Below are 25,996 nucleotides of genomic sequence, written 5' to 3' on the forward strand. Positions count from 1 at the left end.
TTTTGCCAGTTAGCTTTAAAGCAAAAGCAGTTTTGCCTTCCTGACTTGAGGACTAACACCCAGCTGCCTCCTGTTGTGCAAAAAGACTTCTTTTTCCAAAGGCCTTTATCCTATAGCACAAACTGAAAACCTACCTTTGCAATCTGATCAAACTTTCCAAAGAGTTCATTCAGCATCACTACGAGTTCCTTAGGAGAGCAGTCACTGGCAAGGCGAGTGAATCCTACAATGTCTGCATAAAGAATGCTAGACAAGAGAAAAAGGAAAAAGCAGAGAAAGTGAAATATGAAGATACATCAATTTCACAGTCAGCATAACTACTGAAATGCATTTAACAGAAAACACCTCTCTCCTCTTTGGGAAACAACTCCAGCAAAAAGGGTTCAAGTATCTCCCCTGATTTAAAAGACAGCACACCAGTTCAACACATGTTATCTTCCCCCAGCAGGAAAGAAGCTCACTTCAGCCTCAAAGTCTGCCTTCAAATTTTAATTTCACTGGACCATATGTACTGATAAAAATCAGAAGTTTAAATCAATACAATTATTCCCGGGGCTTCCACTCACCTAACATTTTGGTGCCTTTTGACATATAGGCTGTGGAAGTTGTTGTCATGCATCTGTCTGTTATCATTAGTTTCCTTCAGTCGCTCAATGATTGCCAGCTTCATTTCCATAGAGATATGGGCAGGCAGGATGGATAAAAGCAAATTTTCCTAAAATGTGGGGGGAGGAACAATTGTGCAAAATTATTAACACAGTAAGTTTGAAACTGCAGAACTCTACTGACTGCAAGAAAGCATTAAAAAAAACCATAACAAAATGGTTTAAACCATGTCTTTATTCAAATAGTTTTTGAGTAATGCATGTCAGGTTTTCCAGAAGACATTTTTACATTGCTGTTCTCCAAATTATTGATTTCACATTTATGTTGCATATTTTTTTCTTTTGATCCTTGTGGCCTAGGAGTGACATTCCATTGTAACCATGAAACACACACACACAAAATGTCAGTATTCAGTACTATATTTTCTGGATAAATTATGTTTTATTTTGTCCCCTGATGTCAGTGTTATTGTTATCGGCATTGTCTGATAAAGGTTCTGTAAAAGCTTATGTTTTGTACCTAGCAGTCTATTCAGTATTAAAAATACCTGTAAATTCTCAAATGCTAGAAAAGCAGCAATAGATACAAAAATGTCAGCTGCATGCTGCTATGGGTAACCTGAAGCAATGCCATTGAAATGAAGCCTTTTGAACTGAGAGAAACAGACTTCTCCAAACCCACTTCCATTGTTTGACTATTCCGGGCACTTTTTTACATTGGCTCTCACTCAAAAGCCCATTCTTCAAAAAGACCCTGGTAAGTTGCTGGGCAGAAGAGGATGACAAAAAAGAGAATACTTTGAGTGAGGAAAGGCTCTCCCACAGCATTTCCTCTTCCATCTCTGCGGTGTGGAGCAGCTACAAGAAGGAACTTTTTCAGACAAAATCAACAAGATTAACACATTGTGCAGCCAAGAAAAATGCTAAATGCTGTCCCCTGGGACCAAGTCCTCGCCCCCATTCCCTGGCTGCCCAACAGCCCTGTTCAGGCAGCAGTGAGCTGCCAGGGTTGTTTAACCAGTGCCTGCCCCCAAGAAGAAATACCCTGGGATCACAGTGGGAAGAGACAGCCCTTGAGCATTAAGCACTCGTCTAGGCGAGGTATAGGCAGCAATTCAGCTTGAGGTTGATCCCGGAACTAGCAACACCTCCTTTCCTTCACCTACTGTTTTGGTACTAGGAGAGTCAACCTGGGAAAGAACTTAAACTGACAGCCGAATCCCAGGGAATGTAACAGGGCCGTTGGGGTGCTGACACATCACACAGCTTTCAAGGAAGCAGTGAGGAACTCTGAACTGCAATTCTCACATCTTTTTCACAGAGAAGTGGGTGGCAGAAAGGATGCTCAGAATTGCCTGACAAATTGCAACATGGTTGAAAAGAAAGCCCTCCGTAGACTTAAGAACATTTACACTTCAAACAAGCAACCAGTAAAACAAACAATCCCAAAACCAAAATCCTGAACACCCATGGAAGGGAGCATATTGCCCAGGAAATGAGAGCACACTGCCTTGTAAGGTGATCAGAGGCTTCCCCAGCAGCTGCGTGGGGACATTCTGGCAGGGCTTTCATGCAGATTTGTCATCTATCTCACAAGATTAGCATCAGAGAACAGACCGCACTAGCAGTGTGGCATTTTCTTGTTCCCGGTTTGATCAGGGCAGTCACTTTTCAGCCCCTTCTTTTTATCTAATAACTGGTGGGCAGAGAACATGATACACATCAGCCTTGTAGAGCACTTCTTAACCCTATTTATACCAGGAAAGGTGCTCCAGTTTCAGCTTTGGTATCTCTCTACCAACCTTCCTCAGTAAGAAATTCATGCTTGTTTATTTGAATACCACTGGAGTTTATGGGAATAAATATTTTAATCTGTGATTTCTTTTTCTCCCTTCACATCCAATTTTCTCCTTCTAGAAAAAGAAAAACGGTTTGTGAGGCAATAAAATATAAGAATAAATAATACTTTAGAATTCATTGCAAAAATATGTGACCAAGGGAACCACAAAACTGCTAGAATTACCTTACAAGAAATTTCAGGGAATTAAGGATATGTCCTCAAGTTATCTTAGCCAGTCCCAGGAACACTTTATTCTAGGAAAAAAAGAACTAAAAATGACTGGCAATTACATTTCTGTTACAAATACTGTGATTTTCATGTAGACAAGCCCCAGAAGACAGCTTCCTCCCTTTAACTTCCTTCTTTTGTTATGAATGGCACAACTTTTATTTTTGACACTAGGAGGGTATCTCAAAGATTGGACCAAGCCTTTCAACATGGATTAGTCACCAACCTTATGAATTTATGCAGACTTTGGAAATGAAAACAAGCAACTCATAACATGAGCTAGCTCACTCACTTGCTGCCTCTTTTCAATCTTCAGTTTCATTCGGACCTGGATGCACTTTAAGGTGTATCTGTACAGATCCCACGAAGCAACCTGCATTTGGCGTTTGTGAAATGCACCCATCAAGTTGCCACAAAGGAAAATTACAGCATTGGCAAGGAGCTGCACAAGAAGAGAAATATTTACCTACTGCAGGGCAGTCATTGATACTTCACTAACACACATATTAGTCCCATAAAACACAGTATATCCCAGACCATGTCTCATTTCCCCTTACCCCATCCCATAACAAATCGTTGTTGCTATTAGCCAGGATGGACCTGGCAGACACAATCTGACTATCACAATCACAATAATGAAACAGAAAATGCTATGCTATCATTCAACATTTACTTGCAGGCACCACAGTTTGGTTTGTGGAAAAGCAGTGCACAAACTCCTGCATCAGCATGCTGTGTGGAGCCTAGCACATGCCTGTACGAAGGAGCTGGGGTGCTCCTGTTAATGAACACACCCTGTTAATGAGTGCTGGAGCCCTGAACGCAGCAGGCTGCACTCCCAGCCCCTCTGGCACCCCAGGGCAGCAGTGGCCCTTTTGATCCACCCTGTGGGCAGTGCCTGATGAAGGTGGGTAGACCCACCTGAAGGAGCACAGGTTGGGAAGAGTGACTGTGACTAAGCTAGGCATGTTTTTAACAGCTTAGTTTAAAAATTAATTTAACAACCCTGCTTTTTCCACTTAGGTCAGAAAAACAAAATTGCACTGTATATTTAAAAATTTGCAATTTTACAAAAAGCCCAAGGGTTTTTGGGCCCAAGCTCCAAATCCACGAACTTGAAACATCATTGGAACTTTTCTTAATAGAATAGTTATGCCAAAAGCAAAGGGGAACTTGACTAGAGTATTTCATTATGTAACCAAGTTATTTCCTTACCTGAAATGGAATGCGTTCCTTATTTCCTTGAGACGTTACACTTACCACAGTTAAAACAACAATGTGGGAGAGAGCAGAAACAACACTAATTATGACAGCACCTCTCATCCCAAAGGGCAGCATGGTATAAACTGTGAAGATTATGAACAGAAAGAATGGCACCTTTGGAAAGAAATAATAAGAAAGAACCATACATACATGTTATTAGGTAAATGTCAGAAATCACTACAGAAACAGGAGCAAAGCAGTGAGATTCTTACTCAATTTCAGGCTGAACAATTAGATACTGATGTTTCAAAAGACAGTTAAAACCATAAGGACAGTGGTAGTTCTAAGAGTTTTGAGGGATTAACGGCTATAGGTTCATAGACAGGATGGGTTAACATGACATATCACCTATAATTTTTTCACTTGTCCTTTCCCTTTATCCTGAACTTATCCTTTATAGCTGGAGATGCACTTTGGATGCACTTTGTACTCACACATCAGGAACAGTGTGTTGCAAGGCTAGCAATACTGAATAGAATCAGATTTCTCACCTCTTGGAAGATATTTTTCTAATTTTAACATCACCCAGTCACATGTGTATGTTTGCTTCATGTTTGATAAAAAACAAAAATCCAACCAATACTTCCTGGTCCTCCCACAAGAGAACAACCTTTATTACCACTAACCACATATTTAGCTGCACACCTTTTATAAAATGCAGAACTGAACTGCTCCAGATCAGTGGGAAGGTTTGTAAAACTTAAATTCATATTTATAGACTTGTTACAATTGTCAGCTTATATATAGGGAAACTAACAGCCCTGATCAGAGGAATATATGGCAGCATTCCTGGCTCAGCTCCATCTCATCACAGCAACTAAATTGTGCCATTTCAGACAAGAGCTTCCTTCGAGGAAGTCTCAAGGTCCAGTCTGCCCTTAAATATTTTCCCAGAATAGATAGTTTGACTGGGACAGCAATAATCAGACAAATAGGCAAATAAAAGTTTTCATTCAACAAAAATGTTTTTCCGTGTACATCTTACTACTTTAACTGGAGTAAAAACATTTTTTCTGCCATATTTGCAACCCCCATCACACAATGTTCTGAATGCTGTGTGATAGTTTAAGAAGCACAAGTAAAGGATGGACAAGCAAAAGCCATACCCCCATTTAAACAGTAGCTTTAATTAGTGATAAATTCATAACTTGAGGTGAAATTCTGAAATAAATCTATTCACTTTCACAGTAGGGCATCCTTTTATTTAAGACTTAAAGTCAATATGAATGAATTATTACCACATGACAGCACCACATTGGCTTGCAGCACTGAAAGCAGCAAAACCAAATCGTGCTTTGTTACACATTTGCATTTATAGTTAAGATCAATACATTTAGGGGTGGGGGGTGGTTCCTAAGGTAATAGGCACTTCCATAAGTTAAAGAAAACTGAACAGCAACTCTAAACATACAGTGCTGGATGCAGCCCATAATACAAATCAGATTTGGGTTGTTTAACTGTAATTTATATCTTTCATTATTCAAATAAAGAAGGGAAGGGGCAGAGTTCATAAAACAAGATAAAAACTAATTAAAACTCTTCTGCTTGCATTATGAGATCTTAGGAGGAGTTTCCTATGAATTATGATATTTTTGGCTTCATGAAATCACCCATCTTCTGATCAGAGATAGCAAGCAATGAAGTTTAGCCACACCCAGCAATGCCAGGATGTGTCATTAATCCTTATTGTTCACTTCACCTCTCTCACTGACTTAAAAACCTGCTCCTTAGGGCACACCCAGCTCCGGAGTCCTTTATACATTTCTTGAACAGCTCTTTGACCCAATAAATTAACAAAGCATGTATTATTAACAAAAAAAAAAATGTCAGAGATTAATTCATAGTAATTAAGATTTAGTAAAAATCCTAAATAAAAATCCAATTCATTACTAAAGATGCAATTCCCACATAGGTTTATGCAATTATCCAATTTTTTCACTGAAATGTATTTTCACTATAATTCAGAACACCAACTAAAATTTACTGCAACAAATCAGTGAAGCCAGATTTTAAAAGTTAACCTAAATCTCAGAAGAGTTATTGCACAGTTACAACATCCTGAAACACAGAAGCACATGAACACATCCCCAAGTGACCACCAGCCCTATGAATGAGCACAGCACACCCACCTGCTCCCACAGCTGATAATCACTCCCTGTTTCAAAGAGGGAAACGTATCCCACGGTGAGGAAGCAGAGCCAGGCCACGAGCCCGAAGCGCCAGGCAGCGGCGGAGCAGGGACTCCATGCACAGCAGCAGGTACGTGAGCGCAAACACGGCCAGGGCCGCGCACACCGCCACCAGGAACGGCAGGTGGGAGCGAGCCTCCTGCAAGGCAAACAAGGGTTACAGCTGCTACAAATGGCCCCTTCAGAACAATGAAAGATGGCAACTGTCCCCTTCAGAAAAAGGAAAATCTATACTGCCCTGGAAACAGCTTGGACACGTTTGAAATAAGTTAACCCGGGTTTTTAAGTAGACCAGCTGCGGCAGCATGAACATCTTCTGATATTCACACTTACAGAGCTAATATAGTAAATACTATTATAGACACTCATTCTACCCTGTTGCCCTGTTCTTCTAAGTTCTTGTGATGTTTACATTTTTGTCGTGGAGTTTCTCACACACTTTTCATGTAAATAATGATTGTTTTGCATTCCTTTATGGAGGAGGAGAAAATTGATGGACTGTTGGTTTGACCAGTGTAGCTAGAGAGGTAGCAATTTCATCCCCCAATCCATGGTCACTTCTGAAAGTCTGCAAATATTGGAGTTTGGAAATAAACTGCCCTCTTTTTACCTTGGACATCTCAGCTTGTGTGTGTCATTCATTACACGTCCTATTGTGACACTACCCCAGTTCCACTGCTGTTGTTTTCCAAACTAGCTTAAAAAGCAAACCCCAAACCACTAACTTGTAACTACGCTGCATCTGTAATGCAGATGTACCCAAAGAAATGGATTTAGAGTTCAAACTTTGCTAAAGTGGAGTGTAACAGTGCTCCAAGTTTCACAGAAGATAAATTGTTAAAAATAGTGTTGCTACTTTTCTTCCCTTCCTAAGAAATAATAGGTAAAAGGGATAAAAGTGCAATTGGTAAGATTTGATTTGCTGCTAAGGAGAGACTTGAAGACCCTTTATCATGAAGCTGTTTGGAAAGCAGAGTTAAAAGGCAATGAAGGATTATAACAGCTACTTTATTACATTTTTACAACATTATCTTTAAATCAACTCTTCTTACCAGCTGTCAGCTGGGCTCATGCAACACCAAATTTCTTTACAAAAATCAAATTACACTACATAACAAAAAAAATCTTTAAGCTGCATCTGTTTTATGCCTATAGGATCACTGCTCTTTGCTAACTAAATATTGATTCCACTGATCCACTGATCACCCATTGTACTGGGAGGTTCCTGTTGTGTTTTTATTTAAAAAAATAATAATTTTGAAAAAAAGGAAATTAACATCTGCAAATCTTTTAAGAAAAAAATAATCTCAGGAATAACCTGATGAAAAGCCAACAGGTCACCGTAATATGAGAAATGCAGGACATTTTAACTTCTGCTCTCGTTCCTTCCTTGGCCCTTTTAGTACTTACTATCATAGCTAGCATTCAATGCAGATCAGGATTTGTTCTTAATGTATAGAAAGGAAAAACAGTCCTTACAGTAATTGTGCAGGTGCCTGACAACCTCTCCTCTCTTCGTATCCTTTAAAAATCATACACAGTAATACATGCACAGTTACTTGATATCTTTCAGCGCTGCAACTTTGATACCATGAGGCTCAAAATATTATATAGCCAAAAAGGTTCAGAGTGCTGTCAGAGCGACTCCTTATCCTCCCCGCAAACACAGAGCACACACAAAAGAAGTTTACTCACAGCAGTAACAAAGAAGATGATGATCAGAGTAGTCCAGAAGAGGATGGCGATGAAGAGCAGCAGCAGCAGGAGGGGATGCTGCTGGCTGGTGTAGCGGTACTTCTCGTAGAGCGGGTCCGATATCCTGCCCTCATCACCCTCGTTGAAGAAGTATTTCCCTTTAGCTGGCATCTTCTCCCCGGCTGGCTGCTATTTCTGCTACTTCTCTCAGTTCCCAGTGCACACAATGACACAGCTGAAGCCACTGCTTCAAAGAGAAGTTTTGTCGTTTGACTGCTGCCTCTGTGATCTTCAGGCACACCAAGTAACCCACGTTCTCTGATTTTACATCTCATGAGCAGCAAATTCAGATTCCCAATGCAATCAAAGGCAAGAGTTAGCCTCCCCAAAACCACAGGCAATTCATCATCAGCACTAAGAATGAAGCTCCAGATCAACTTGCATTGGTGCAGACAGGTGTTTTTGGCATCAGGTTATTTTAATTATTACTTTGCAAGTCTCAAACTCCTTTCCATAAGGTTGAATCTCACTTCCTGGGATGAGCCCTGCAGAGAGACAGGATTAGTAAATTCATAGTTAATCATACACAATGTTCCTTAAACTTTCCTTGAACTTTCCACCTGCATGCTGTGACCAGTGAGCAAGAGCTGTGTGCTGTGGTGGGTGGGAGCCCAGGAGCCTCGTGCGTGGGCAGTGTTCACCAAGCGCTGCTCTGCTCACCCTGCTCTGGCAGCTCAAACATTTTCATGTACAAGTGTGCTACATGGGGCTTTTCCTTCTGAGCAAATGACACAGCTCCTGTGAGCGTGTTGTGGAACTGAATGCTCACAGCTCTTTTGAAGTATGCGTATATATAATCTTTAATCACAATACACTTGGCATTCCTTCTCAAAACATGCATCTTAAAAATTAAGAAATCCTCTTTTATAAATTTCACACTTTAATTAAGGCATAGCAAAATGAGAAAAGAATACAGCTGTCCAAGCCAGAATTCATTAAACTTTTTTTAAAGATACTTAACATCTAGTTCTGTACATTTTATTCCACTCTAAATAATACTGTTTCCAAAGCAATACATGTGTTCTGCTAACAATGAATATTAAGGAATAAACTGTATTGTTCATTTCTAATGGCCAGCGTTTTTCAAATATGTTCATTAATATAGTTCATTCAATGCCAAGAGCCATAGAAAAGAAGCACAGGGATGTGATGGAGGGAAGCATGAAAAACAGGATTTTGTAAGTCTTATTAAAACTTGATAACAGGACCACAGCTTCTTTGCCACTTGACTGCTGTCACCATGGTGCCCAAGGCCACTGCTCCAGGGAGAAAGAAGCCACTAAACCTCACTTCTTTTTTTTCCTCAGAAAAGCCAAATCCCAGCCAGTTACTTTCAAAAACAAAATGCTTAACTGCACACACACATTCAGACTGCTTTCACACTAAAAGCAGGAAAAAGTTTCAGAAACTATAGTGAGCAATTCTGCCTCTGGTAAATAGAGCCAAACACTAACATCCTATCCAATTATTAATGATCAAGCAGGCAAAACCAGATATATCAACAGTGAGACTGGATCAAAAAAAATCCTGTACTTTTGCAAGATAAGAAACTAGAACTTCTTTCCAGAGTACCCCCCAAACTTGGATTAATCACAAAAAAACCCCCATATTGCATCACTCTTACTCAGTAATACCCAGAATAAACTGACATTTATATTAACATATTTATATGTATATATGGATAATAAGCAAATAAAATTGAATCTATCCCATTTATAGTTAATGGTATACCTAATATCTCACCTGTACTGGTTATTACTGAGCTTTTCATCATAATTAAAATCCTCCCATTTCTCACTTTAAAAAATTCTTTTGGTACTCACACCATTTGCATGTGCACAATAATGCTCTTGAAAAGAAGTATGAATCTCAGAAACCACTGACACTTAAAGGAGAGACAAAGAAGAAATTGAAACATTTGCATCATGTTTTACTGCATTTTCCAAGTCAAAGGTAACTGCACAATTACTTCACTTGGGCGTAAGCCAGTCTTTCCTGAAGAAGAAACTCTCAGATGGTGTGCACAGGGGCAAGTACTTCAATCTGAATTTGTCTGTCAGTAACAAAGACAACACACTCCAGACAGGGGGAAGGTTTGGCCTCTGATGCAGCAGAGAGGCAGACAGCTCATGAAACAGCCTGAGGAATTCCTTTACCATGGGGCTGGGAGTGCAGGAACTCACTCTGCCTGATGTGATGACAGGCTTGCTGTCCTAGTTCCTTCTAAAAGTGTATTTCAGATCAAAACCAATTAAGATCTTCTTTAATATACTTGCAGAAATATGATTTTGATGGTAATTTTTATGATAAATATGTATTTTGAGAGGGAACTTTATTTTTCCAATTAGCAGAATCCATTTTCAAAAAATAACTATTAATTGCTAAGCAGCAATAAATTCACAATTATGTGGAACAAATTATCCTGTCTTGGGCTACTTTAAAATTAAAGTCCAGGAAAAATTACTTCACAGCTTGCTTTCTGTAACTTCTCCTGACTATGTCAATGAAAAAAGAGTACCAAGAACTACATCTATTCTACAGGATTATACTGGGTGGCTGTGGTTCAGTTATCTGATGCTCAAAAAATGAAAAATGGGTGCAGTGTCAGCTTGGCACTCTCCCTGAATATTACTGAAGAGTTTTACAGGGCAGTAGATGGAAGAGACATGTCTTTTCAATAGCCTAACCCATTTTAATTAAAAAGAGATTGATATCTCATTGATTTTCTTCTTCCTGGCTGATCTCTGTAGATATGCACTGCAAGTAATTATGAATGACCCCTGGTTCATACAATTTTCTTCTCAGAACTCTACCAGGCAAAGAAACTCCCCAACTGTACTGTATGATTTACCAAGAACCCATAATGCACCACATAAATGCTACTTTGAGGTAAATAATTCTACTCCAAATTAGTTTCAATTTGCATCCCATGTCCCACTGCCGCTACCACCTCCCTTTTTAAAAATCCCCACTTTTTGTGTCCTTCCTCCTTTGAATTTTTTCCAACAACCTTCTGGAATTACAGAAGGTAGATTTGAGAGAGAGAAAAAGATTTTGTCATGGGTGGTATCACACACTGGGAAAAACATCAACTCAACATGCTCCTGTTTATATATTTAAGGATCATGTGAGCACTGTGCACCACAGCATCACTTTTACTCTTTTTGGTCATTGTTCCTTGAAGATTTGCTGTTATGACACAACAGGAGAGGCGTAACCCTGAAACAGCAACAGGCCACAAAAACCAAAGAACACTCCCAGAAGCACCAGTGGCAAACACACTGAGCCAAATAGGGACTGGATCTGGGCTGTTGCCATAAATCCACAAAGCTCTGATCAGCAACTTATCAAGAAAAAGTCCAATTTCTTCAGAAGCCTTCATTGTGTTTGGATGAAAAAGAGAAGGAATTGTCACCCAGGTCAGGATCTATAAGAAGCAACCCTGGCAGTGGGCGATAAAAACACCACTGAGAGCCTAAGGGAGCAGCCACCAAACACACCAATATGATTTAGTCACATCTGTGCAAGCTTCATTTGCAAGCCAATTAACATGAAGAATTTTGCCCAGTGACTATGTAAGAACACTGGACATGTGAGAGGCAAAAAAAAAAAACAACTGGACAACAGAGTGCCTTCCAGAAAATGATCCAGAACACCTATTACCTTCCAAATCTACTGTGTTTCAGTGGGAACAAGGATGTGCTCAGATTCAGCACCAGAACCTCTTCTAGGTAAGTACTGGGCAAGACCTGACAAAAGCACAGCCCCCTTTCACCTGCAACCAAAAAAGACAATATTTCTATCTTCCACTCTCTGCACCCTCCTCCCACCCTCTCACTCGCACACCAGCATGGACAGACAGCCAGTGATCACATCCTATTCCCTTTCTCTTGGGAGAATTATTCACAGCAGCTCCTGACCAGGTAAGAGCCCTTCCAAACATAATCCAAGTATGTTGGAGTTCTGTTTTTAATTTCAAATCTCCCGATATATTCACAAGCAAACACAGCCACAGTAATCACCTGGATAACTTATAAAGTATTTTTTCTCTTAGTTGTTCATTTGCCGAGAACTCATGACTTGATCACCCAGAGCCGCCTGGTTACCAAAGAGCAGCATCTGAAATATTAAAACAAACCCTAATAGCAAGAACCAAATTAATCTATATGAATTGCCTTATTCCTCTCAATAACTTCTGTATAAAAGCAAGCACAGCCACTTTTTTTCATCTATAACTGCTACAGAACCAGACAGACAGTACAGTTTTTATTTCCATTCCATCTTTTGTTTCACACAAATAACAACAGTGTTTCTGAAATTACTTTAGCAATTTCCATGACTAGAATGATTGCTGACTGTAATTACCCATTAGCAGATACTAAAAGGGAATCAGGAATCTATAAACATGCAATAGAATAATTGAAGGAGATTAGTGGATGAATAATGAATCTCAGGCAAAAATAATCTCCAGTCTAGTGGACTCTACGACTAGTTCAGTCTAGGAAATGAACTTTAGCAATCCAAGCATACACCACAGGAAATACCATTCATGTTAAAGACAACACTTCTTCCTTTCAGACTTTGCTTTCAAACACTAGCCTGCAGTTACCTTAGCTGCTTCTACCCATAGAAAAGTACTGAGTGGAGAGCAGGTGTGTTTTAATGATCTCTCTGCTAGCAGTGAGTTTCTTTACAAAGGCAAACCTTTTTTTATATACATTATATATATTTTGAAGTTTTTCATGTGAAATTTCACCTTCCTTAGCTGCATTTAATTGTTGAAGGGCTTCTTCTGCAATACAGAAAAAAAAAATCTTACTTACATTCACCTTCTATTTGCTCACAAAAAGTGAGCATACCCACTTGAACACATCAGCACTCAGGACCTATTTACATTAAAACACTAAATCAATACTAAAAGTAGTATGTCATTTTAAAAAAAGTACCCCATGACATATCAGAGCAATCAGTGACACTACATCACTTAGGGTTTGCCCTTGAACGTTGAAAGCCACAGCACTGACAGTGCTAAATGTGCTGCAAAGAAAGCATGGAAATTGAACTTTTTAACTCACATTCTTATTTCAGTAGATTGCTTCTTCTCATAATGTTTGTTCTCCAATGCTATTTAAAGTAGGAATAAGTAACGAGTTGTTTAATTTGAAACAGTTTTTCAGGCTCTTGTACCAAGTGGAAGATGTGAAAGAACAGAGGCTGTGGTTTCATAAGCACCACTGGCCAGCTCTGGCCAGGCAGAGGAGGAGGAGGAGGAGGAAGAGGAGGAGGAGGAGGAGGAGGTCTCACCCACCCAGAGCCCCCATCCTGCACCAGGCCCTGCACCAAGCTCGTGCTGGGCTCTCTGCAGAGCCCACTCACCAAATACAGCATGGAGAACCAGTTTTGGTAGGTCACTTCCCTGGGGGGTGGGCGAGTGCAGCAGGTAGCAGAGGCACAGATGAGCTCCACAGCTGGCCCCGGGTTTGGAAAGGAAAAGCAAACCACAAGTAGGAAAGCAAGCACAGCAGTGAGCTCTTAACTGACTCATCACTTCTCACAGGTCCACAGCCTAAGGAAAGAACATGAAGAATACCACTGCTAAAGCTGGGGGCAGGGGGAGGGCGCTTGTTGCTCATTTTTAAATACCACTATTATTACAGGATGTGCTTTGAAGAAAAAGATTACAGTCACAGAAAGAAATCTGTGCTACTGATCCAGGTAGGACAGAAAATGGTGAGAGAATATGGTTCAGAAAACCTTTTGGTAATTTAAGACCAGCTCACAAACTAAGTCAGTAAAAAAGAGAGTCCATATAACCAGACTGCTGCAATTGAACTACACAGGAGAGTTTACTACTGTTCTAAGGAACTTTTTATTGAGAAAACACATAATGGTTCAACCAACAAATCTATTAAGCCTTATAATTAAGTGCTGGGTCTGGCTCAGCAGGGTGGGGGAGGAAGCAGCCCTTTTATAATACTGGTTTTCATAAGCAGCAAACTCCAGGGTGTAAAAAGATACATCACACCAGAAGGGAGTCGAGCTGTGCTTTGCATCTTTCAAAACAAAGGTGTGTGATTATTTCTTGACTTCCTGACCCCCTTGTCACATCTTACAGATAGACTTTTTGACTTTAGCTGATCTGAAATTGAACTTACCACTGCAAAAGTCAATATTCCCCTTACACTTTCAGTTTTCATATCTATTTAAAATTCATGTCTTTGAACACAGTGTCCTCAGAAGACAGAATAGCTTTTCACTGAGTAATTTCAGTTTAGTTATACCAAAAGCAGTGTGCTTGTGGCATTACTGAAAGTACTAAAACCTGTAATATTGAGCTATATAAACTGCAGAAAAAAACCCCTGAAACACAGACCATTAAACTTCAACACCATGCAGAAAAATATTTTCAGCTAAGACAGGAACAGGGATAGAGTCTCTGTGTGTCTAAGCCCCAATAATTTCTACAAGAATATCCCTGATTTTCACAGAAAGTAAAACTCTTGACATTTTCAAAGGATCTGTTTTTTAACACTAGGTAATACTGAGCCTTTACTGAAAGCAGCAATAAAACAAAAATTCAAGAAAGGTGTGTTTGAATGGTCTTTTCTTTTTTTCAGGCATTATCTCATTTAGGTTACGGAATTATAACAAATAGCAAACTAAAAGCTCAGGCTGACAAGATTTTTAAGCTCAATATAATTAATTACAACTAGAGTGATTTCTCTGTCACCTGTTTGGCAAAATTTTGAATATGCCTCAGATAATCTATTTCAGTAAAGCAGCCAAGAAGCCGAGATGTGGCAGAGTCAGACTACCAGGGTGTAACTGGACTCTTCTATCACCAGATACAACAAATGTGCAAAAAGTAAAAAATTACAAAATATTTTAAAAAATCACAGTGAACAAGAGTGTCATGGGTATCACACATTGCTCTCATTTTTTTCCTGTCCCACAAAGTTACTTGAGGGGAATGTACAGTTCAATACCCAATACTATTTACCCATGTCTAGGGTAAATAACACATTTACACAGAGCAGGTGCAATCACAATATAGCAGGGAGAAGGCAGGAAAAAGATAACACCTGCCCTAAGTAAGATAAGAAATCACTTCCCATTTCAGTCAGGTCCATCTAAAAGCAGTAAAACAGAGAAGGAGGCTCCTCTCTCTCCTACCTACAATATTCCCACCCCACTGAAGTGAACAGAAATACAAACTGGCATCTGAAAATCAAACAATGCATTGATATCAACAACAACTTCGGTTTCCTTGATTTTTTTTTGTCCCAGTCTAATTGTTACAGAGCCAAGTTGTTGCTTTTTTTTTTTAAGTGTCTTTGCTTACGGAAGAGGTGAGAAAGCAGAAATTCAGCTAGAAACAGCCATGTTTGACAATCTCACTTTGGAAGTAAAACTCAGCCCAAGAGATGCACACAGAAAGAATGTCGCTGTGCCTCAGAACCTGGAGCAGGGCACTGCAGGGTGGTACTGCAGCACGGATATTTTTTTGTTAATGTATAAAATGTCCTTTACTAAAGCAAAGTCTTCACACTATTTAAGGAAGAAGGGGGAAGGTAAGGAGACAGATTAAATCCAATCCCCCTTTATTTAATGACTAGTACTTCAAGACTAAGTCCTATCAAATAGCTGCTTTAAAAATCTTATTTCTCTACACCATTCATTACGGGGGAATTGTAATGTTCCCCAAACTAACCATGCAACATTTGTTACACCACCACATCCGTACTTCACAGCCAAACAAACTAAAAGTAACACTTGCAATAAGGAAGTTCCCTCCCTTAGAGGTTAAATACTAAAAACACCACCAAAGAGACAGATTTTTCTGATGGAAGCATTGTTTCTAGAATCATACCCAACCTCAGGACACAAAGCTGTCAAACACCCACAATTCTTTTTTAAAAACTGTTCCAAAATGCAATACCTGGTTTTGGAAAGGTCCTTTGTGGAGTCATTCTGAAATAAAACAATGATGAAGGACTGAAAACCTCAGAAATCTTCTCTTTTCTGTCTCAGTTGATAGCAGCACACTAAAAAATTGTTAGAAGTTGCATACATATTTTTCATTGACCCAGGCAAAGGGCCACAGGAGCCAAACATTCACAAGGGCCTGGTCAGGTGCTTTGGATCACAAAGAAAGAAGCAGCGAGAGCTTTCCAGTGACAACCAACATGCTTCAGGGAATTTTGTTTCCACACTAAGTTTTGATTGTCTACTAAGATACTAAAATGTCTGAACACAGATCCAACCACTATCACTCTTCTTGTTTCATCTTATCTTTCATCTTACCATTTCCAAAGATCTGTTTGACAGCCAGCCCTGCCAAACCATCCCCAATGCCAAGAGGCCACTGGAAACTTGCACCATGCAAAGCACTGACTCACCAGGGGAAATGGGGATATCTCACCTGGCACAGCTAAAACAAAGCAGGCACTTGCAAATTAAATTCTCCTGAAGCAGCTTTATCCTTTGGATTTGCTGATACTAAAGCTAGTTAACGAGTTTTAAAGCAGAACTAGTTAATTCCAGACCTGAAATAATACCACAGACACGGCAAATCTTCAGGATGTGGCAGAAGTCACTTCCCAAAAGAGCCTGCAGCTGGCGCCTCACAGCTCCAGGAGGTTTACAGAACCTCCTTCCAAACTGAGGCATCTCTAACACCGAGCGAAGGCTGCAGTGCTCAGCGCCCAGCCAGCCCCAGGGCTGGGTGTTCACCCACCCCAGCAGCACTGAGAAGGCATTTCCACCTGCGCTGCAGTGCTGAGCTGTGCACAGCACATTACTCCAGGCTTTTATTCACTGGGACCACTGATAACAAACACATGCTTGTTGTTTGCTTACCATTACAGGCCACAGGATTCATTGGCAAAATCCATATTTCTCCGCTCCATCATGATCTGTTCCACCATTTTGAAATTCCTACAGGACAGCGAATGCAGCCCACTCAGGTTAAATCCTTGACACTAAATCTTTTGATGTACCACATGTGGGAGCCTGCAACAAGACAGGGAATCTTTACTCCAAGGACCACTGTAGGCATTAATAATGCTTTATTTCTTCCCTTCATAGTTCAAAGGAAGAAAAATCTACTCCATCTCCATCATACATTTTATGAACCTTTACTCAGACAATCAGTAGAAGAAAAAGCATTTAATTGAATTGTGACATGAATATAACCTGATTGAAACAATCACAGCTGGAAATGTCTGAGAAGAAGGCTCAAGAGTGATGAGAGGCATTGTCTTTATGCTAACTGATCCCAATATTTTTTCAAGCAAGGCCTACATGACAGCAAAGGGAACTCTGCTAAAAATAGGATAAGAATGTTTTACTAACTTTCACAGCATCATAGATAATGAAAGTTCTACTTTACCAGTAAGTTTTGTTACACATAAGACCAAATAGCAGCAATTAAAAAAAACCCACTCCACGAAGAGTAACTTAAATTAAAAACGATATAATTCAAAACAATTTAAAATACTGCAGATCAGCAAATATGATAATATGGCAGGAAAGCAGCTGGGAAAAAACCCCAAAAGCACACCAACAAAACATTCCTTCCCTGGACCTTGTAACTCTGGATAAAGACTTGTCTAGTGCTAGCGTGGAAATGAAGAGATTCTGACATTAGGTTTGCTTGTCTTGGAGTATCAAAGGGCAGAAGTGCATTCCTAGGATGCTGTAGGATTCCTAGGACAGAAAATTGTGTCTCCAGTTAGGCAGATGACAAAGACATGGTTAGGTATCATCCTTGAACCCAGTGCACCAGGTATCTGGTAGGGGAATTCATATCACACAGAACAGCTCCTGGCTTTGTCTCACTCTCTTCCTGCTTTGTCTTCTCCATACACATTCTGGGAACAGCTCTTCAGATGTGAGAAAATGCCAAAGTTCAACACCACAGCACAGTACCAGGTTCTGGCAGGAGCCATGGCTCCTCACTGTTCCTTGTTGGAATCCAATGCACACTCACCAGGGGCACAAACCAAGATGAATAAACGGTTACACAGAAATGTTGAAACAATGACCCAAAGAGAGGCCCAGAGCAGGAAATCAGAATTAAGATGGCACTGGGGAGCCTGATTCAAGTTAAATAGCTGTGCTGGGAAGAGAAAGTATCAGCATCTACATCACTGCTCATCCCAAAGCTCTGTCCCTGGGGACCCCACTCTGGAAAGCAAAAGGTAAAGGAAACTGCCAAGTATCAGCCCAAAATCAGAGTGGATGCAAAGTATTGTAACACAATAAAGAACTGAAGTACATCTACTGTCATTTTCTGTTAATTTTTGCTAAAATATACAAACTACTTGAACCACCACTCAAAATAGGCACTCCACTCTGTCACAGTGGGTTAAATGTCCAGCCCATACCTAAGTCCTGGGACAGCTGTGGCCATTTCCATTCGATTTAGCTGTACCTAGCCAAGATCTACATGCATCAGCATTCATAAAAGTTGGGTGAAAGATGGAAAAGATTGTTACATAAAAGGTCAAAACCCTGACAAAGGCTTTTGGGAGCCTTGGAGAGAGATGAGAAGAAAAGCCACAAAAGATCTCAGAGAAGTCATCTGAAAAGGCAGATATGAATCTGCTGTGTCTGTGCATGCATAACAGCAGATAAAAATAAGACTTTGTTAAACCTGTTACATGTACAATTTGGAATGCCTAAATAAGCTGCTGCTTTACTTTCACTGTGTCACGTATCCACCACTAAGGATGAGTCTCTGATAATCACAAGAGATACCTTGTGTTCCTTTGAAGTGGACCAGTGTCATCTGGAGAGCAGCACATGGGGAGGATGCTGAATAGTTAGAGCATCCCAGAAATAACAGAGTGCCTTTTAGAAAAATAAACTGTGACAGTTTTTAAAAATCATCCCATGTTTATGAAGATACTTAGTTGTAATTCATACTTATAACACACCTTAGAGAATTACAATGCAATTTAGACAATTAATGTAATGACTATACCAAGCTGACAGAGTTGCACTGACTTCAACTTTTTTTGGTTTTTTTTTTAAAGCTATGCCTAAAAACATTATTTTGTCCAGAGCCCCTGATAAACAGTTGTATGCAAGATTCCTTTTAGTTACAGAGGGATGAAGGTGCTGCTTCCTAGAAGTGTCCTCAGTATCAGGTCCTGGGGATATTCCTGTCCTACACAGACATTATAGACAAAGATAATGCACAGGAGAAATACTTCACATCGAAATGTAAAGGGAAGAGAGTTAAAAAAGAAAAAGGTTCTCTCTGTGTTTGTAACTGAAGTTCCTCAGAGGCACAGAGACCAGTCTGCTGATAAGCAGCAAGTTTCCGGCAGTAAAGTGATACACAAAGTACTTGGAGCCAATTTTTGATCTGCAAGAAAGACAAGCCTCTCTGCATTCAACACTCACCACAGGCACCTATTTCCCTAGCAACAGCTTGTGGGGCGCTTTCATTTTGACTGAAGAACATTTAACCAGTTACATTATGAGCCCTGCACCTCGCTGCTACAGCAGCAGTTGCTTTTCACACCTACCAAATTGCTCTTTGTGTGGCATTGAGCTGCTGGATCAATGCTGCACCTGCAGCACAGATTTGCTTTGCCATGTTTTGGTGGTTTGTTGTTTTTTTGGTTTTTTTTTAACTATCTGAACTTTATCAAGCTAAAACTGGTCAAAAGTGAAAAAACGCCCAAAACCTTACAGTATTAAAAAAAAGTAACTTAGTTACTTTGTATCACCCGTCTTTCTTTCCAGATGTTTCCTTTGTTTGAAGTTTTAAGTATTAGAGTACAGAGAAGTGCATAACAACAGTTGTGTACGTAACGAGTACAGTCCTTGATTAATGTTAGGGAGACTTAAATCAACAACAGGAGACAGAAAATGTACAAAAATAATAATGCAACATCAACTGTTCACCATCAGATCAAATGGCATAATGAAAGTTTTTAAAAAGTGCCAACAATTGAGAAATTACAATCTAGGAAGTAACTATTCAAAACTAAGAAAAAGTAATATCTTTCAATGAAAATGTAATTGAACTACACAACTCATCCATCCCAAGTTTATCTTCAGATGCTGAGGAAGGAAAAAACAAATTTTCATGAATACTATGAAACAACAAAATACAAACTCCCAATGGACATAAGCCATAGCCTGCTGATCCAGCCTGCTGGTAGCTTATTAAAGATAACCATGATTCAAAGAGCTTGCATTGTGCACAAAGCCCCAAGGAGAAAGCCAGCAGTTACACACCAGGGAAGTGCTCAACCAAAACCCATGCTATGAAACACCTCAGGAGCAGGTCTAGGAAGAGCAGCCAAAGTTGAGAGTTCCCTGGTCAATTTGTCCCTGGTAGATCAGGGAGCTCCTGTAGAAGCACAAATCACCCATTTAATTAGTGTCAGCTGTTCAAAATTCTGATTACTTCTAACTCTGACTGAAGTTGTTCAGCACAATTTAAGAGCAGGCCTGAGAGTCAACTATTGCCAAAAGCACAAGAACATTATTTCAATAACCACATCCTGTAGTTAAAACACAGTAAATTCCAGAGCTATTTTTCTCTCTTGTAATCCCATATTTCCATTTTGTGAACATACAAATTCTCAAAACCTTCTGAAGCCCTTAGCCCCTGCGTGAGAAGAACAACTAATTTTTTTAAAGGAAAGAATTCAAATTCATTTCTTTCCTCGCTCCTATGGATTTTCTGCTGACAGACTCCAAGTGTGTGGTATCCCCTTTTTTCTCTCCTAAAGGAACAGACCTAATACCAATATCCACCTACAAAAGGTTCAAACAAAATAAATGAATGCTCAAGACATTTTAGGAATACTTCCAACCTTATAAGACACAGATAATTTTGGACTATAACAATTTATTACAGCAAATATCTTTGCTGGCACTTAAATATTTGCTGGACTTTGTTCTCATGCTTCCAGAAACATATAATTCCTGGAGGAGAATGTCTGTTCAGCTGTGGTAGGAAGCACAATGCCGGGCTTTAAATATCACATAAAATAATAATTAAGTTATTGTGTAATAGCATTATATTTTCAAAAATAAATATATAATTAGATAAGAATGCATAATGTTAAGGATAGCAGAATGCCCATGCTTCAGCTCCCACTGTCAGACATGGTGGTTACAAAAACAACACAGCAACCAGAGCTGTAAGTTCACTTACAGAAACTCGGGGGATCCCTTAACACCAGCTTTTCAGTAGCAAATGGAATCAGTGCCTCTGAGGAAGTTTTGCTGTTCATTTTAAAGAAATAAAGCCACAGATCCTGGCTCTGGCTCCACAACTGGGGTGTCTACAGTAATATTTGCTCAACAAGTTTCTCCTCCTGTTCCCTCTTCCTCCCCACCACTTATTCCTATCTTGTTGCCACACCATTCTTTCAGTATGTGCATGTCACTGTTTCTAGGTTTCTAGGACCACAGATCAACAAAAAAATAACCATTTGTCTCTCCTAGGTTTGGTTCCTTTCTGCCCAAGAGGCAGACAGGATCAGTGATGGTGCACAGCAGCTTGGAGGGCAGCTCAGCCAGCACAGCTGAGAGCAGTTGGCTGCAGAGCAGAGGCAGAACAACGAGGTGACAGCAGGAATGTGCTCCTTAACCTAAGTCAGAGGGAGGAACTGTGCTCCCACATGTGCCCCAAGATGAGGAACAACCCAGAGAAATGCTAGACAAGGGCCAGCAACAGAAGAGATCAGCTCCTCAGGAAAAACAGACCTCTCAATGCCTTTTGCATCAAGCAAGTAGTCAGGGTGGTCTGAAATTCTCTATTTTAACACATGACAAAAGCCATTAACAGTTCAGTTATGCACAGTCTATGACCTGCAGGAAATATTCAAGACTGTAAAAAACAAGGACAGATAAATATATTCAAGCAGGGAAGACTCACCACAGTCAGATTGGCTCACCCCACCTCTGAAAAGTGAGTGAGGAGATCCAAGATGCTTTCCCAGAGCGGGGAGGAGAGCTGTAATTGCATCATTTTTCTAGATGAGCAGTGTCAACAGCTCAGGCTCTGAGTAAGTGCTGAGCCCGTCAATGCCCTGTGGAGGTCCCTGGGGAACAGTGCTATTGGAAGTGATGACTTTCACAACAGGCTGCTGAGCAGAATCCAGACACAAATACGCTTAGGAAAGAAAGAAGAGCTGCTACTTTATTTTTCAGTAAGAGCAAGAACACACTGCCAGTACTTTGGGCAACTTCCAGCAGCCAAATTACTGTTAATGTCCAGAACACTTTCCACTTTTGTCTGGGAGCTTCCAGGATGAGTAAATAAGACCTCATGTACTCTTATTTCTATCAACATTTCACAGAATGAAAAAGCCAGAAATAAATCAGACTTGCTAGAATCACCCCGTGAGCACCACTCACATCTTTTGACTGCCAGGCTTATGCTTCCACCAGTAAACACACTTCAAGTCTGCTACCTAAAAATCCTGTCATTTAACACAGAGGAAAAAAATAGATATTCTTCCCTTCCAACTTACAATTTCTGCATGGCAAGAAATACACCAAAAGGAAAAGCTTAGCTCACTCTTTTAGACAGAAGTGAGTTAAGCACACAAACAGAAAAAATATCAATCATTTGTGACCAATTTTCAGCTTCTAATATTTTTTTTATCTTGCACACCTTCTAGAGGCTGATCTCCAAACCAAGTATTTTTTGCATTTGATTACCAGCCTCAAAAGACATATGAGCTCACAGTGAGAAAGAAAAAGCCAAACATTTACACTTTTAGAGTGTTTCTGATGTAACTCAATCTGAAAATATTTACAAACCAAACCCCACACACTAACACTTCATTTATTTTCGTTGGTTATAAATTAATTTCAACAAATGAAGCAAAAACCACTACAATACAATATAATGCACCATATGGCAAACCCCATATTCATACTTCTCACTGAGTCAACCCACTTCATCCAGGAATTAACATCCAAGTGTTTCAGGGTAGGGAAAATCATAAGCCGTACGCAACCCTTCAGTGACCTTACCTGTGCATGAAACAGGCAAATCTACATTTCTAGGTACTCTGTGTATTACACACGGACATAAAAATGCTGTAACATTCATTTAAATCATAAAACAATGGTTTACACCCAAACTTCTACTACTTGATCAACATGCTAAGCCTAAGCATACAGACCTAAAACTAGGAAGAGAAGGAATAAAATGTAAGTGTCTGGTAGGTATTTTTGTTTAAATCCACTCCTTAAAATGACTGTTAGCAGTTACTCCATTCAGGCACATACACATTGGACTATACCAATAATTTCATCACTGTCTAATTGCTCAATATACCTATAAGCATATATAAGCACAAAGAAACCTGAGATGATAAAATAAGTTGACATTAATGATAAGCAAAACGGTCTCAAAACGCCAATTGCTCCACAGCATTTTTACAAAAAGACACTGAAACTGTTCAGTGAAAAGCATAGAAAAAGGCTTTTATGTCTTTCACACTAGCTCCCACTTTTAGGTGGAATACAAAAAAACGTGTGTAGGGGAGACGGCAGAACTGCAAGAAATGTGCAGAAGTTCAAGTGACGTTCAAAGAAAACCAGTGAGGTACAAGAAAAAAGTGTCCTCTTGGGAAACATACTGTACACTGTCAGTTGCAGACGTCAAGCACAAATTCAGAAAGCATTAAGACAAGTTTTTATATTTAGACACTAGCTAGTGTCTAAGTATGATGAACATGGAAACCAACACTCGCTGAACTCTCCACCCACACCACTGACTTATGAAATCCTGATTTCCTAGACAGGATGACAAACAAAAGAAGTAAAAGTAAAATCAAAGCTGCACATCAAACAAACTACATATAAGAGAGATTTTACACGTACTATGAATACTAGAGGTCCACTTTACCAACATCATGGCTAGAAACAAATCTGTACTGTGAACATAAAGCAAGTCAGCCACAATAAACAAAGCTTAAGATTTTGCAAAAACATATATTCATGGCAGCAAATATAGTAAGCAATACATCAATTTTTCTAAGTGGTGTTAGATTTTATCAATTTCCTTTAACGTTTCCTCCTTTGGCTGAGATGAACGTGGACTTTAGCACAAACTCTGGTTCCCAAGGGAGGCTGACAAGACCGTGCATGAGTGACCTCCCCAGAGCCAGACCAGACACCAGAGGGGCTCCCCCCTGCAGCCACAGAGTAGCTCTTGGCTCCTCCTCTGAGCCCTTGGGATTCCCCCAGTTTGCCCTGGGTTTATGACCCTGCAGAAAGGATCAGGAGGAGGTCAGTTCGAGGAACGGGGATGATTCAGTGAGTGACGCAGCAACGAACTCAGACTGAGGGTCAAGAAATCCTAAAGAAGAAAAGGCAGATTCTCATTCGGGCAGCAGTCAAACAAAAGAACAGCCAGCAAGTTCACCAATAAAGGCAGATTTTTGTGTCACTACTCTGGCTCTGAGCAGGCAGCATGTCCAGTTCTGGCCTGAAATTAGTCTCTTGCACAAGCATGCTACAGTACAAACCCAAGGTAACTGCATCAATACCAAACCCTGTGGCACAGTCCAGAAACAGAGCATATAATCTTCCACCATATATTTCTTCAACTAGTATGCTTGAAATTATTGTGAAATATATGTAAAAAACTCAACGTCCTAAGAAAATGTTGAAAAGTTTGCTGACTTCTCCATTAAGACAGGAAGGAAGTTATAAGAATGTTTAAGCCCACTGACACAGCATTAGTGTTTTATCAGAATATTAATGTTAGCAGAAACATTTTTAGTGAACCCTAAATCACAAAATTATGTTTTAAGGAAAGCTTTTAGCATTTAACTGCAGAGGAGAACTTGCCTTAGGTCAAAGGTGATAAAAATTCATAAGACAAGTGAGAAATCAGCATACAGTTCTGAAAGCCTTTTTTCTTTTTGTAAACAATTTATAACCAAAAGCTGTGTTTGGCAAGGAAGGTGCAGTGACCCCTCAGGTTACCATCATGTTATTAAAAACTATGTTCCATGCTGTTAGCTATATAGCAACATAGAAAGGAAAAAATAATTAATGAATAGTTTATAGCAATACAAGCAATCACCCCAAGCAGGTTAGAACTAGAGAAAACTACATCTTGAGATCACTCTGACTCAAGTTTTACTGCCAATAAAAAGGCACACAGTACGGTTTGCACGCTAAAAAGGATCTATCCAAATTATCAAAGACTTTTTTAAAGGCTACCATGACAAAGAAAACTGCCTGCCTAGTTACGCAGACTAATTATCAGCAGATCAATTAAAACACGAGGATTAATAGCACATAAAATTTCCCATAGTCACTACCAATATACAAACTCACAGCCTCTTGTAAAGAAAAGCAGAATAATTTGTCTCACATTTACTTTATGTTGGATAAGAGTATACACAGGTAATAACTAAGGCATTTTAATTTACCCTCTGACAAGACTCTGTGCAGCCACTCTCTCAGGTTATTGTCTAAAAATGAGTGTGGCCATAATTACCATACTGCTCCCCTGGTGTAAGAGCATACATTTATGTTAGAAGATATCTGTGCAGCCTGTGTGCACTGCTGGGGGAGGTGAGGGAGCTCTGCTCCGCAATCACGAATTCCTCCTGGCTGTCACAGGATCTGACACATATCTGGAGTTTGCCTGGACATTACTAAAGCTCTTTAAGAAGTTAACAGTCCTCCATGTGACACAGGACACAGCGAGGGCTGCCTATGGCACTGCACTGAGGCAGGAGCAGCACTCAGCCTCCTGTGCTGAATAAGACACCAACAAAGATCATCCACAATCACCTGGCTGTTCCCTAACAGAACAGGTGGTTAGTGCATTTAAAAACCAGTTTTTCAGGTCTGAACTCAAATTGTATGGTAACCATGCAACAGACCACCCGAGGGTCTGTGAGTGGCCAGAGGGTCACACAGCAGCACAGGGAACAGGAATCAAAGGCTGCTTGATCCTTCTCACAGAGCAAAGAAAAGCCCGTGCTGGGGGTGTTGAGTACAGGAATAGGGATATGGAAACCCTGGGAGGCATTGACCAAATCCTAACCTCTTCAAAGAGGGAAGATTCAGCAAACAGCATGCTGTATGGTTTGTTTTGCGCCGACAGG

At 40.0% G+C, this 25,996-nt stretch overlaps 1 protein-coding gene across 1 annotated transcript in view; it reads right to left on the bottom strand.

The window, feature by feature from the left end:
• The window catches only part of ADCY7 (adenylate cyclase 7), a 59,820-nt gene that overhangs the window by 25,283 nt on the left and 8,541 nt on the right, over window positions 1-25,996 (bottom strand). Inside the window, 8 exon segments of the mRNA XM_030956182.1 lie at window positions 135-246; window positions 567-715; window positions 2,966-3,115; window positions 3,889-4,050; window positions 6,066-6,153; window positions 6,155-6,264; window positions 7,821-8,365; window positions 16,740-16,892. Coding sequence (XP_030812042.1) covers window positions 135-246; window positions 567-715; window positions 2,966-3,115; window positions 3,889-4,050; window positions 6,066-6,153; window positions 6,155-6,264; window positions 7,821-7,991 — 942 coding nt within the window. The 5' untranslated portion in view covers window positions 7,992-8,365; window positions 16,740-16,892.

This window comes from Camarhynchus parvulus, chromosome 11 (genome assembly GCF_901933205.1).
Source record: "Camarhynchus parvulus chromosome 11, STF_HiC, whole genome shotgun sequence".
NCBI lineage: Eukaryota > Metazoa > Chordata > Aves > Passeriformes > Thraupidae > Camarhynchus > Camarhynchus parvulus.